We start from the raw sequence: 13,821 nt of genomic DNA on the forward strand, positions 1-13,821 counted from the left end.
GCCCAAAGTCCCTCTGAAAACAGGGCAGCTGGAGGAAGGGCCCGGACGCCCCCGATCCTGTCCAGCTCCTCGCTCACCGTATCGCGTGTTGAAGAGCAGCTCCACCTGCTTCCGCAGAGGCCGGATTACGTCGCCATGACTGTCTGGAAGGCAAAAGGGAGTTTGCTGAGCCTCCCCAGGGACCGCAGGACCCCGCTTCTCAGCTCATGTCCCAGCTCTGCTGGTACCAAGAATGACCCTGCACTGGGACCTTGGGATAGGGAGGGGTGGTGGTGGCAGGTCACCTATTTCCTCAGAAGTGGCACCTTCCCACACAGGGCCACAACTCCTGGACTCAAATACCTGCTTGTGAAATTGGGTCTAGGGCATCATCAGGCCTTAATGGGAGGTTTTGAAGCCTAAGAATGACCAGGACCATGCGCCTTTCTACATGAAGGACACTCTAGGCCAGCACAGTAAGTGATTTAACTAGTGAGTGAATACTAAGCCTGCAAATTAAGTACGCCGCCACCAGGTGGCAGTGGACATGTTAAAACAGTTGCCCCATCGCCAGGCTCAGGAAGACAAGGTTCAGACCTCAGTCTTAAAACCTTTGTGAAAAGAAGCAGGGTGTATATAAACACACAAAAAAGGAAAGCCTGCAACTTCCCCTACAAGAAAGAGCTGCTTGGAACTCTGACCACATATCTCCTAGTTCAAGAAGACACGTCTATAAACCTCCTCCCAACTCAGGCTGCCCACAGGACTCCACCCCCAAAGTGGGTGTTGGGGAGACAAAAGGGAGATGAAGGGCAAGGGAGGAGAGGAGACATGGGTGTTGGGGTGAAATGCGGCAGGTGGACAGTGCCTCACCCTCCACGGGCCTCTCCTCGGGCCGTGGGTCCTCGCTGGGGCCTTTGTCTGAAAGAGAAGAGGAAACCAGGAAGCCACGTTCATCATCTCCTGCACCCCCAAAGTCAGGTCAGACCCAGACTCTGAAGCAGAGCATAGTGACCACCAGATAAGATCAGGGACCACAGTTTTGTACAGGCACCAGCCCTTGCCTCCAGGTGGAGGGCAGCTTCAGAGACCAGGCATCCTGTGACATGTGGCCTACACCCCCTGGGAACCCACCCTGCGCCTGCCTGTCCTTCTTCCTTGGCGTGTGAAGTTCTGTTCTAGGCACTGAGGACACATGGCAACAAGACAAAGCCTTGTCCTCCTGGGGTGATGTCAGACATAACACATGAAGCCAGATGGCGGTGATGCCACAAAGGAAAACGGAGTCGGATAAAGGGATAAGGGAGAGGCAGGTCGGGGGGCATGAAGGAATCCAGGGACATGTGGTCCAGGGGCCTCTGACGAGGTGACACTGGCCCTCATCTGGGCCCAAAGGACCCAACTTTGTCCAACTTGTCCAGATGCTCGTCCAACAGGCAGCAAAGATGCGGCATAGTGAACAACAGGGCAGGTGAGGGCTCAGGCTACACAGGGGTAGGTGAGACTGGCCTTGGAGGGGCTAAGGAGGGAACACCTGGGCTGAATCAGTGTAGGGAGGGTGGCGGCAAACTCAGGGATGACAGTTTTCTGCAAATGGATGAAATACAAGGGTGGACAGTGGGGTGAGTGGGGTGGGGCCCAGGCTCGACTGGAGGGCTGCAGGGCCTCCATCTGCAGTGGCTCTTTTGTGGCAGCGCTGGAGGGAGGCACAGGGACTTTCAACACTTGAAACAACCAGAAGGGAGCTGTGTCTTAGGAAGCTTGCTGGCAACCATGTACTGCCAGGTGCTTTCGTATGCAGAGCTAACTCTTTTCTCCTTTTATTTAAGGGCTAACCCTTACATAGCCCCTTTCAGCCCACTACACGAGGCTGAGCTGGTGAGTGGTGGAGCAGGCGGAGCCCAGGTCTACTCCCCCACCAGCTGGTGAAGAGGATGCTCAGTGATGAGGGATGCAGGGTGCTGGTCCAGAGCGGATCGGGGGCTGGAGGGCAAGGGGCTGATCCTGGCAGTCATCAATGGTCAAGGCCCCCTCACTGCTGGTGGGAAGGTGAACCTGCATCTGGGATCACCAAACAAGCCTGAGCCTTGGGGGTCAGTTTGGAGGTGCCGGAAGGTTCTGGAAGGTTTCATCTATGCTCAGCCTCCGACTTAAAAGGGTGGAAGGCCAGGCCTGAGCTGTTGGTCTAAACTTTTCCTCAGGGAAGTGGGCCCACCTGACTCTGCCTGGAGGCTTTATTCCCGCTGCAGGAGAAGAAGTGGCCAAGTATGAGGGCTGAGATCAAAGCCTCGGGAACAGCTTTCCGCCATGGTGGAGGGTGATCGGGAGGATCACCAGCCCAGCACCCAGCTCACTCAGCTGCGTTAACTCAGGTGGGTGACTGACACGCGCTCCCGAGGCCCCTCAGCTCAGCTGCCTGAAGGGGTGACAGGCCTGGTGACAGCTGTCTCCTCCAGGCCCACTTCTCACCCCATACTGCTGTTCCCAGGCTCTCCTCCCAAATGAACAAGTGCTCCTGTCTCCAGGGCAGCTCCCGGGGGATCCCAAATGAATAGAGTGCATTTTTGCCATTTCTAGACAGAGAGGGGAGCGGACAGGAGGAGAGGAGTCCGGTAGGGACAGAGCTGGACAAGCAGGGCCACCAGGGAGGGTTTCCCTGGGCAGGGGCTTGTGACAAGGAATCAGGAAGCTGGGGGTGGCACTGGACTCCTCTAGGGAGCCAGGCAGGAGATGACCAGACCTAGCCACCCACAGGGAACCAACTCAAGTCTGCAGTTTTGCTAAGTAGGAGCCACTAAGGAGAGACTTCTGCCACCCTTGTAGGGTCAGCCCGAAACAGAAGGAAGCAGGGCTGGATTCTCTCCCGGGATAGGGGTGCTTTCAAAAGCAGCAGATGGCCTGTGTACTTTGGGGACCCAAATTCCAAACATGGGGAGCTTGCCTGACTCTCCCCCCAGGCATGCGCTACTGACCCTGAAGGAACCTGTCCAGGTGCTCACTGCTTTCCCGTGCTCAACCATCATAATAAATAATGATCAAGGACAAGCCAACAGGACTGGAGATGTTCCAGGCACCAGGTGAGCAAACGAGGAACAATTTGTACAAAGTAGTAACAACACACGTTGCTAGCACTCATAAAAAAAACAAGTGTGTAAAAAAAAAACAAAACACAGGAAGTATGGACGCTAAACTAGTAGGTGCCAGAGGCGGGGGCACTGGGATCTCTTCCTTTACGGGATACATAGTTTTGTATCATTTATTTTACAAGGCACATGTGTAATCAGAAATGGCTCACTCATGGACACTCACTCCCCTCTAATCCATGGTGGTCCTGAAAACTTCAGAACTTCCATAATCCATCAGTTTTGAGTGGGGGCCTTGAAAAGAGTCCTAGACGGGGCATCAGTAAACCTGGGTCTCAGCCCAAGGCTGGGCGACCTTGGAAAGGTGGACTGGCCTTGCCGGGTCTGTTTCCTGATCTTGCAAACCAGCGGGGAGAAGCCTTTCTAATAGAAGTGGTGCCATGCTCGCCCATGGCCCCTCAACTCCCAGTCTCCAGATTGGGACCTCCTTCGTCTTCTTAATACTGCTGTGAATGCAGCCAGGTGACATGGGACCTCTTCGCGGCCAGGCCACACTGTCAGCTCATCCTGCTCCTCCGGTCCACTTAAACCCCCCACGTAGGCTCGCCACCATTGTTGCCAATTCCAGTCATGTCCAGCCCATGCCTGACAATATTCTTTCTTCATTATCAAGGTATTAAAAGCACATCACACTGATTTAGGGAATGAAAAAGATAACTCACTTAGCCTGACATAGCTACTTTCTTGATATTTTTTTTTCTCTTAACCAGTGATTATGTTTTTAGCATGGTTGCAAACACCATCAGTTTTGTGTCTTTTACATTCTCCCTTTTGGCTTATTTTTGTGGCTGCATAATAGTCCATCAGGAGGATCCCTTAATGGTTCCCTGACAGCTGGACCCACTCGTTCCAATTTTTCATGGTCACTGTTAACATTGCCACGAACATCTCTGTGCAGAAAACATTGTCCACATTTCAGACAATGTCCTAGGACTGGGTTCCTGGAAGTACCGGGCTGGGGGTGCTCATTTTTATTGGCTCTTCAAGCTGACCCATTTCTCTAAAAGGCAATTTGCCAATTCACATTCTGACCATCACCAAGTCTGTGCCCATTTCCCCATGTGCTCAGCAAAAGTTCTCTCCAATTAAAAGGTGCAAGAGATTCCCGTTGTTCAAGCCCTCGTTTCTATGTGGCTGCAAATGTTTGTTTACTGTCTCCTGTTTTGTGCGATCATCCATTCGTGCCGTGGCAGGCACTGAGATGTACTTACTACCCAGATCCCTTCCAAGGAAAAGCTTGTTGCCTTAACAGCAGGGAGTGTGGTCAGCAGGCAGCTCGGGGAAGCTGCCCTTCGAGGACTGCTCTCCTGGGTGGCCACATCTCGTGACTGATTGAGGTGGGGGTGTAAAGACCAGGATATCCAGTTCAGGGGATATAAAGGTCAAGATATCAAGTGGGAACAGCTCCAAGGGGCCATTCTGGCCCCAAGCTCCCCATGGGGTTGGCAGAGGGTGTTGCTGCAGCCAGATCATAGTTTAACTTCTCCCTCTTCCCCCTCGTGCTTCTGTCCCCTCCCTCACATAGGTGTTGATCCCAACAGCAGCCCTTAATAAACACCCCACACATTAAACTCCATCTCGGAGACTGCTCCCCAGGGAATGCAACCCCTGACACATGTCCTGAGGCTGTGAATTCTCCTTGTGCATTTCAGCCCAGTGTTCTGGTCCGTCAAGGCCATGGAGAACATCATTCTTGGATGGACTGAGCATTCCTTTCCCAGGATCTGCAAAATTGCATAATCTCGCTGCCTGAGGTCCCTTTATCCAACTAACCGATAAGCATTCGAGGAAGGACTGAGCCATCCAGGACAACACAGGAAACCTTCCCCACGTGGAGGCTGGGGTCTCCCAGAGTCAGCCCAAGATCCTGATGTTGTACGAGCTGACTCACTGCTATGGATGACCCCACACTGGGTCCCTTCTAACGGCTCACAGTCATCCATGCAGAAATCCGTTCCAGAACCGTGCGTGGGCCTAAGGCACAGTCTACCTGTTTGCAATTTGAGCAAACCCTCATCTCCAAGTCTCTTTTCCGTGGTCAGCTCATCTTTGTCCACTGTGACTTCTCCGTCCTGTGGACAGTGGACCTTAGGTGTCTTCTGTCTGAAATTAGACGCATCAGAAGCTGTAGATCGCATTTATCCACAGCAGCAACGCAGAGTCTTTCTATCTCCCTTCTTACTGAACTGGACTCCCAGGTCCTCCTCACTCTTTCCTGTTTCCAGACCATTCTCCCTGACAGAGAAGCCGGAAGCAGATGAGGGGCAGAGACGTTCTGCCTTTATTCTGTTAGCAGTGAATGTGGCACCACCCATCTGGGCCTGTAGAGAGCCTTCTTATTTATTTTTCCAGTCATCTGCTTATTTTTGGTTGGGGAAAAAATAAAAAGTGCAATAAAGCACACAGAATATTATAACAAACACTCATGGACCCACCAGCCGGAAGGAATATATGTTAGCATTTTGTCATATTTGCACCTGATTTAAAAAAAACCAAAACATTAGCCATACTATCTTTACATTTCCAAATTTAGAGAAATGCTATATTGTCCATATCCTTCTGCACTTACTTTTCACACTGAACATTACATTCTGAGATCCCTTGGCACTGATCTTTAAATACGCCTACTACGCTTTTGCACCGTATCATTAAGCAATACCCACCCTTCTTCCCTCCAATCAAGCCCTCAGCAGACATCACACGCAAGGGAAAAAAACTGCCCTGGCCCTGCATGTCTTACTGCAGCGCTTTCCAAACTCAAATCATTTAAGTACTAATATCATTCCATCATATCCACAAACCTTCTATATTGTAATTTACATACAATCTGTCTTTATAATGACTCACTTTTCAAAAAACGTTAACTACGCATAATGATTCGTACTTCTTATCTATAACAACGTATGTTGATAATGCCTGGAGCTGAGTTGGGTGTGTGAGGTTCATGAAACTATTCTTTTCGACTTGGTGTGGTTTTAAACATTTCCAAAATGTAGTTTAAAAAACAAAACACATAGAACCCCACATCCTCCTTGCTGTTATCTACCTGCTAACCACTCCTCTTGCCTAAATTATTCTCAAGAGCCTGTTTCTGTCTTTGTCCCCTGCCCTCTGCAGTCTGTTTTCCGGTCAGAGTTAATATAGTTAAGATTCTCCCATTTGTGCCACCCCCGCCCCCATTGGTTCCTGTCTCCTTAGAGTCAAGTCCCTAATCCTTCCTTTAATGTGTGTAACCCTGCATAACCCACCACACCACCTCCTTTTCCCACTTCACTCTGCTCCAGCCACCCTGCTCCTCCTTGTTTTCCCTTGGACACCCTGGGCACAGCCCACCTCAGGGCCTTTGCACATGCCGTGCCCCCTGCCTGGAAAGCTTTGTCCTGATACCCACATGGCTCCCGCCCACACCTCCTTCAGCTCTTTGCTCCAGTGTCACTTTCTCAGTGAGGTCCTCTCTGACCACTCAAATCCTATAATAACCGGCCCCTCCGGCCCCCGCCTCCTCCCCTCCTGGCTTGGTGTCTCCTACAGTACTTACCACCATCTCACTTGCTGTTTTACTTATTGATTTGCTTACTGTCTGTCTCCCTGCACTGGGATGTTAGCCCACCAGGGCAGGGACTCTGGTCTGTTGGGTTCACTGCTCTGACCCCAGTACTTTCCATGGGACCTGGTACACAGCAGGTGCTCAATAAATAGTTGCTGAAAAAAATTAACAAATTTATCCAAACGGGAAGTCCTGGGAAAGACACAGTAACCATACACAATAGAACTCAAAGCCTATTTCAAGTTTTCAGAAAGGAAGTCAATCTGAGTAGGGGAGTCAGGCATACACTGGGTTTTCTCTGAGCAGGGCAGTCAATACTAAGAAAAGCCAGGGGGCTCCCAGGCCCACCCCTTAACCCATCACATCCCAGGGAGGTGGGTCCCCTGCCCACTTCTTACCAGTCAGCATCTCCATCCCATAACCAGAATCTTCTGAGGGCAGATGTCCAGGCATCGAGTCTGTCATTTCTTCGGAGGTCGGGGAAGGGTCTGGAGGCAAAGCTCCAAATGAGGAGAGCATCTTCTGTCCACCCAACCCCGTCACAGTTTGTCAGGGACCCCCAGCCCAGCACACCCTGGAGCAGGACCCTTAAGGAAGCCGCACCTTGGACTTCAGCAGGCGGCCTTAATGATGAGCTGTGCCAGAGGCCAGTAGGGGCTGGAGGGGCCTGGAGCCCTATGGTTACCCCACATGGAGCCTCCAGAGGCCAAGCACACACCCCTCTTCACAGAGGTGGAAACTGAGGCTCAGAGGGTTCCAGGTCTGAAGTCAAACTCAAAGCCTCTTGCTCCAATGACCTTTCCTTCTCCCACCTCTGCCTCCCGAATCCCAGGGAAGCCAGGCCAGAGAGGTGAAGGCTAGGGGGAACTCTGGGAGGGTTGGGGCTGAGGCCTGATGCCCAGCACAGAGGGCAGACATGGCTGTAGAAAGCACATTTGAGGCCTCACCGCTTTCATGATCAGACCAGAGAAAAGAGCGGCCTGGAGAGCCCTTCCTGGCCAGGGCAGCCCGGGAGGGGCCGTGGTGGCTGCGGCAAGCCCAGGGGTCCTGCTTTGGGAGCTGCTGGATCTCTGCATGTTCAGGCGGGGGCAGCGGGGGCAGCCCTTACCTGGGACGGTGACCTGAATGATATCCAGATCCTCTGGCTCGATTTTGATGGGCCTCAGCCCACCCAGCTCCCCAGAGGTTCCTGTGAGGGGAAACAAGGGATCCGATCAGGTTTGGACGTGAGCTTGTCCGGGCAGAGTGAGTCATTCCAGAACATTCTCCTGTCTGTGACTTGTCAGTAGCACCAGGAAAAGTCATGTCAGCCCTGGTGTCTGGGCCATAGATACAATGTACAGACCTGGCAACTGAGGCCCACATTGCCCAGGACACACGAGGAGGCAGTGGTGATACCAGAATCCAAGTCTCCTAACTCCCCTATAAAGTCACCCACATCCCACCTGCCCCTCCCAGGCCTCCAGTGAGCTCCCAGCATGCTCTGCACCTCCCAGCACAATCTACGGCCGGTGGGGGTGGGGAACGGGGTGGGCAGAGGAAATTCCTTAGTACTCCAGGCTCAGATCATGATCCGAGCCTGCCTCCTCCCCCAGGCTGCAGGGCGGGGCTGCTGGAAGCCCTCCTGCCCCAGACACAGGCAGCGGGGTCCCGCTCCTCACCTGGCCCACAGTCTTCGGAGAGACTGCTCTTATCTGACCTGTGGGAAGAAGCCAAGAAATGACATGGCACTAGCCCCAGCCGTGCCCCTCCAGGCAGTCAGAGGCCCACGGTGGCTGCCAGTTCAGACACAACCCTAACCACATTTGCTCCCACCCCCCCAGGATGCCTCCCCGACTCCCCTGAGCAAGATTCCCGGTACCCCATCTTCCAGGACCACAGCCTCCTGACTGCCCCAGCCAAGATCCTGCTCCCTCTCCTGGGGAGAACTTCTAGGTATCCGCCTTGCCCACCAGCTGGGAGCTCCTGAGGCCTGGGTCTTGCCAGTCTGGGAGCCCCATGACTTAGTACAGCAGGGGTTTGATCAGTGCTTGTTGGGGGGATTGAGAGCTGTAGGTACCACTAACCTCGAGGGGGTAAGTTGGTCTGGGAAGGGGGCTGGGGAGTGGGCTGAGCAGGACCCTGGGATGGATGGGTCAATTCACTCACAGAACACTGTCAGGGGAGGCCTGGGCTTGACATGGAAATTCCAGGATAAACGACCCATCTCTGGTCCCCAGGAGCCCAGAGCCTGGGTTGGGGGCACTAGTGGACGGTGAACAGACTGTGAGCTGAGTGCAGGGTCTTGTGGATACACAGGGCAGATGCCTGACCTAGTCTGGGTGCCAGGAAAAGCTTCTGAGACTGGGTGCCATGTGGCTACATCCCCAGGGGTGACAAATCCTCCAGGTGGAGAAAAATCGGTGGAGTCTCTGTTCTTCTAGGTCCCTTTACAGTCCTCCGCTCTATCAGCTGAGCTATCGAAGGGACTTTTGGGCTCCCTTTAGATTCTGCCTGGCCCACAGTGGGGAAAGGCACATGGGAGTCTGTGCGGGATGACCCTGTGCCTGTGCGGGGTATCCAGGTGGAGGGAGATGCAGGGCACAGCATCCTCTGGCCAGCCTCGGCCTTGCTCCTCCCTGCAGGTAATACCACCTCAGCCCAGAGCTGGGGTAGAGCTGGGCCGTGGCCTTACCGAGCAGTCCCAGCCAGGTCCAGGACGGCAGCACGGGAGACCTCTGCAGAGGCATCCTCTGGCGGGCTGGCTGGCTCCAGCTTCGTGGGGTCTTTGGTAAACTTGTTCCCTGAGGGGAGAGCCGGGGAGGGACAGGGAGGTCGGGGTGAAGGCTCCCCAGCCTCCTCTTCCTGTGGGGCACCTGGCAAGGGACTCAGTGGGAAGCTCCTAAGGGCACCCCTCAGGTGTGGTCTGGCCTCTGCCCCCCCTTCTTGTGGCCTCCATGTTCAGCCAAGCCAGGAAGGGGGTCTTAGGAAGAGATGCCTCCCCTGGGACAAGGAATAAGGGTCCCAGTACCAGAGGATGCCAGAGATCTGAGAGGACTGGGCAGGAGGAAGAAGCCAAAAATGACCATCCTGACCTCACATACGCTATTGGGGATGAGAGAGCCCTTGGGAAAGGGGCCGAGTCTCCCCCAAGGCTGTACCAGGGGACTGTTCTCTCACTGAGTTATCCTAGGAATCCACAGGACAGTGCTCTTACCACCCCCATTTCACAGATGTGGAAACTGAGGCACATATGATCCTGCTCAAGTTCACAAAGCTAGTGGGAGGTAGGGCCGGTACTGGGACCCACATATGTCCCGTTCCAAGATCTGTGCTGCCTTCGCTGTACCTGGCAGAGCCCGTCTCTTCCTCCTGAGATGTGGGCTGCCTGCTGGTTATGGCCCTACGGTTACTTTGCTTTGCAACCAGGCGCCAGCGCTCACTAGCTGGACTTCAGGGAAAAGAACAGAACCGACTTTATAGGACTGTTGAGAACTAAATTAAATTAAAATTAATACGCTAACAGCTGAGAAGAGTACCTATCACGTGTCAGTGTTCAGCAAACGTTAGCTTTATTACTCCCCGTTCAGGGCACCCCAAGTCTGGAGGGGATGGCCCAACAGTCTGTCTATGCCGGAAGCTGGAAGCCCCGTGTCTGCTTCGAGGTGCAGAAGCCACACCCAGGCTCCCTCCCCACCCTAGGGTGCGGTGTCCTCTAGGGGACATCAGCTTGGCAGCTTCACAATGGACTACATGGTACCCTCACATACCTGTGAAAATTCGCTCATCAAACATCCTGGGGAGAGAGGAGAGACAGGTGTGAGAGGGGAGCTGGCCTCCAGGTCCCCATAGCGACGGTCACTTGAGTCCCACCTGCAGACCTGGGCACCAGGCTGGCCACACATTGGGGCAGGAGAGGGCACAGTCCAGAGCAGCCAAATAACCACAAAGAGCCAGATCCCGAAAACCGTTTCTCCACAGCCAAGGAAGGCATCGGCTAGCCCCTTGGGGGGTCCTGGAGTGTCCAACCTACCCATCATGACGTCCCGGGGGGCCTCTTCCAGCCCTGAGCTCTCCTGGGCCACAGCTGGTAGATGACACACCCCATTCCCACCAGGGTTCAGTAGGTTTTTACCCAACACCGCCTGTGTCTCAGCAACAGGCCCTGTTCCCGAGAAGTTTTCTCTATCGATGGCACAAGCCAAGCTTGTCCCAGATCACAGCCACATAAGGTGGTATGTGGGACCCCGCATGTGTGTCTCAGGAGCCAAGGGGGCCCAGGCAGATAGGGGTCTGGGGATGGTGAGCTCAGGTGGGACAGCGGAGAGGTTCTCCAGCCAAAGGCCCAGGGGAGGGCTAGGCGCTCCACCTGGCCAGCTGGAGGTGTCTCGTGGGAGGTGACCAGCCTTCGGTGCGGTGCTCAGGCAGGTAGTCTCTAACCCATGGGCAATGGGGAGCCCCTGAGGGGCATGGCACCATCAGATCGCTCCATCAACACACAGAGGATGGATCGGAGGCCAGAGGGCTGGAGGCTCAGGGGCCATTCAGGGACTCCTGAATCATCCTGATAAGACACCTGGAATTCTTATTCCAGGAAAACGAGGAGTAAAGGTTGGTGAGGGGGCTGGGATCACCCAGCCGCCTACCTCCAGGGCTGGTGTCTCTCTGTGCTCCCAGCCCCCACCAGGGTGGCCTCCAGCAGCTGGTCTGTGGGGCCTGCGGCAGAGCCTGGGTGCCATGAGGTGGCTGGACAAGGGGACAGGGCTTAGGTCACTAAGCCCTTAAGTCACTAAATTCAGGCTGCAGAGGCAACAAGGGACAAACGAAGTCCGTTTGTCTGAGTTCATGACAAGGGGTCTGACGGTGCCCAAGGTGGGCCCAGCAGGAAACTCAAACAGAGGAAGCAGGAGGCAACAGGAGGCAGAGAGTGGGTCACTGGGGTGGCGTGACCCCAAGCGTGATGTCCTGTTTTTATTCTGAGAGGCCCCGGTTCCCCTGCTGCTCTATCTGGGTCCCCCAAGGCTGAGAAGCAGCCACGGGGAGTAATTCTGGGAAAAACCGGCTTCCTCTGCCCCTCCCTCTTCCACTAATAACAAGACCCATGGGCTTGTGGAGGGGCTTCCCTTTTTGGTAGAAAAGCACCCTGACCTCCCCCCACCCCACAGACACCTGGGCTGGGGCAGAAGCTCCACCTCCTGGCTGCTTCCTAAGTGCACTTTGCTACTGACTCACTTCCATTAGGACGATCTCAAATGTCTTACTGGTGAGGCAGGGACGTGGAACAGCAGAAAATGCACTGGGGCTCAGAACGGAGCAGCCTCTGTTCTAACATCTTCCTGACATCCATTTAGTCTCCAATCAGCACCGTGAGGCATGGACAATCATTAGCCTCATTTTATAGATGAGGAAAGTGAAGCACAGAGCAGTTATGTAACTTGCCCAAGGACACACAGCTGGGAACCGGCAGGGTCAGGACTGGAACCTAGGCTGTCGGCACTGAAGCACTTAACTACTCCTTCACATCCGAGGGAGACGAGGCCAAGGAAAAGGACTCGTGTTTACTGAGCATCTACTACATGTCAGGTGTGTTATATCCGCCTCCACATTTTATGCTGAGAAAAACCTGAGGAGGGGTACTAATTATCATTGCCCTATTTTTAAAAATGAGGAAACTGAGGCTCAGAAGAGAAGTGCTCCTCCTGGTTCTGCCCTTTCAGCTACCGACTCTGGTCATCAACTCTAGTTATTCAAGGTTGTATCATGCAGCGAGTGACTTCAAGCACACTCTGCTTGATGCCAAGCCTTCTCCTCCAGGAAGTCCTACAGGCTTACTGCTCAGATACCATTGAGTCTACACCTGGAAACTTGTTTTGACGCTCCCTGGACTCACCACAGGAGTAAACACCCACCATGACTGGCAGTAGCCTCGGGGGGCAGGTGGGGACTGTGCTGTTTTGTTAAGTCCTCAGTAGAACCCAGTGAAGGGCTGGGACTGCAGGAGGTGCTCAGCAAATACTGGTGAAGAATTAAATGAGCTACAGTTTGGAGGGAGGGAGATGGGTCAGCCACGTGAGGACTCAAATACCACAGTCAGGCATGTAAGGGGACACTGGGATGCCCCTGCTGTTTTCTGCTCCTCAAGCCCCCTACCTCCCTGTCAAGAATCAACTGAAGGAAAAGGACTTAGGCAGCAACAGGAGAGATTTAAGCTAGACAACAGTAGGTACTGCCTGACAGAAGGGCAAATGATTTCAAATCACCTCCAGAAAGATTCTTTAAGTGGGACCCCTCAGTAGGGGTTGTGAGGGCACAAGAGACAGCTCAGATGTGGTCCCACTGCCGCAAGTGACCAGCGTGACGGAGGGTGGGGGAGGGGCGCTGATGGGGGGAAGAAACCACCTGCTACCAGAGGGGGACGCTCCTGAGTGAGGACAGGTGAGGGCTTCTAGATAGAAAAGTGAGCCTTGAAAGATGAAGACAGGTGGGAAGGAGGGTGGAGAGCAGTTCCAGGCAGAGGGAAGGGCTTCACAGCAAAGGCTTAGAGGCAGGTGAGGTGGCAGGATGTTAGCCAAGCAAGAGGGAAGGCAGAGTGGCACGAAAACAGGCACAGTGGCCGCAGACAGGCCAGAGCCGTGGTACCCAGGGAGCTGTGACACCAGGGCACAGTGAGAGCTGGGGGGACAGAGGAGAGCTGGGGAGTGATGAAGGGTCCTGAGTGGGAGTCCCCCATGGTCAGAGCTGACTTTCAGAGTGAACTCCCTGGGTGGCAGTGAGATGCCCGCCCACCTCCCTGGCCACTCTCACCCTCCTCAGCTGGCGGCCCTCTTCATCCTCACCCCAACCTCTCACACGGGGACCCCAGGTCCATCTGGACCCTTTTCTCTTCTCACCTCTATTTCTCTCCTGCCTTGTGATCCCTTCCTGGCCCACGCTGCCAACTCTCAGATTTTTCTCTCTAACCCAGACCTCTCTCCCAAGCTTCTGACATCTCAACTGAGGCTCTGAAAATTCCATCTCCTGAGCATCTCTGTGTTAGTTGGCGTCTCCGAGATGAACTCAGAACATGGGGGTGATCCTCGCCTCCCCACTCCCCTCCCCACTTCCACTCACCAGCAAACCCCGTCACAGCTCAGATTCTATCTCAAATCTAGCCACGTCTCTCCCTCCACCCAC

General features: G+C 54.2%; 1 protein-coding gene across 6 annotated transcripts in view; it reads right to left on the reverse strand.

Annotated features, from left to right (window-relative positions):
- The window catches only part of GTF2IRD1 (GTF2I repeat domain containing 1), a 95,438-nt gene that overhangs the window by 37,272 nt on the left and 44,345 nt on the right, over positions 1-13,821 (reverse strand). For all 6 annotated transcript variants that reach the window (XM_064478609.1, XM_064478610.1, XM_031432752.2 and 3 more), the window contains 7 exons: positions 10,419-10,444; positions 9,344-9,452; positions 8,331-8,368; positions 7,778-7,858; positions 7,068-7,157; positions 853-900; positions 78-143 (listed from right to left, as the gene is read on the reverse strand). In XM_064478609.1, the coding sequence (XP_064334679.1) occupies positions 78-143; positions 853-900; positions 7,068-7,157; positions 7,778-7,858; positions 8,331-8,368; positions 9,344-9,452; positions 10,419-10,444 (458 nt within the window). The remainder of the gene's footprint in view (positions 1-77; positions 144-852; positions 901-7,067; positions 7,158-7,777; positions 7,859-8,330; positions 8,369-9,343; positions 9,453-10,418; positions 10,445-13,821) is intronic.

This window comes from Camelus dromedarius, chromosome 24 (assembly GCF_036321535.1).
Source record: "Camelus dromedarius isolate mCamDro1 chromosome 24, mCamDro1.pat, whole genome shotgun sequence".
In the NCBI taxonomy this organism is placed as follows: domain Eukaryota; kingdom Metazoa; phylum Chordata; class Mammalia; order Artiodactyla; family Camelidae; genus Camelus; species Camelus dromedarius.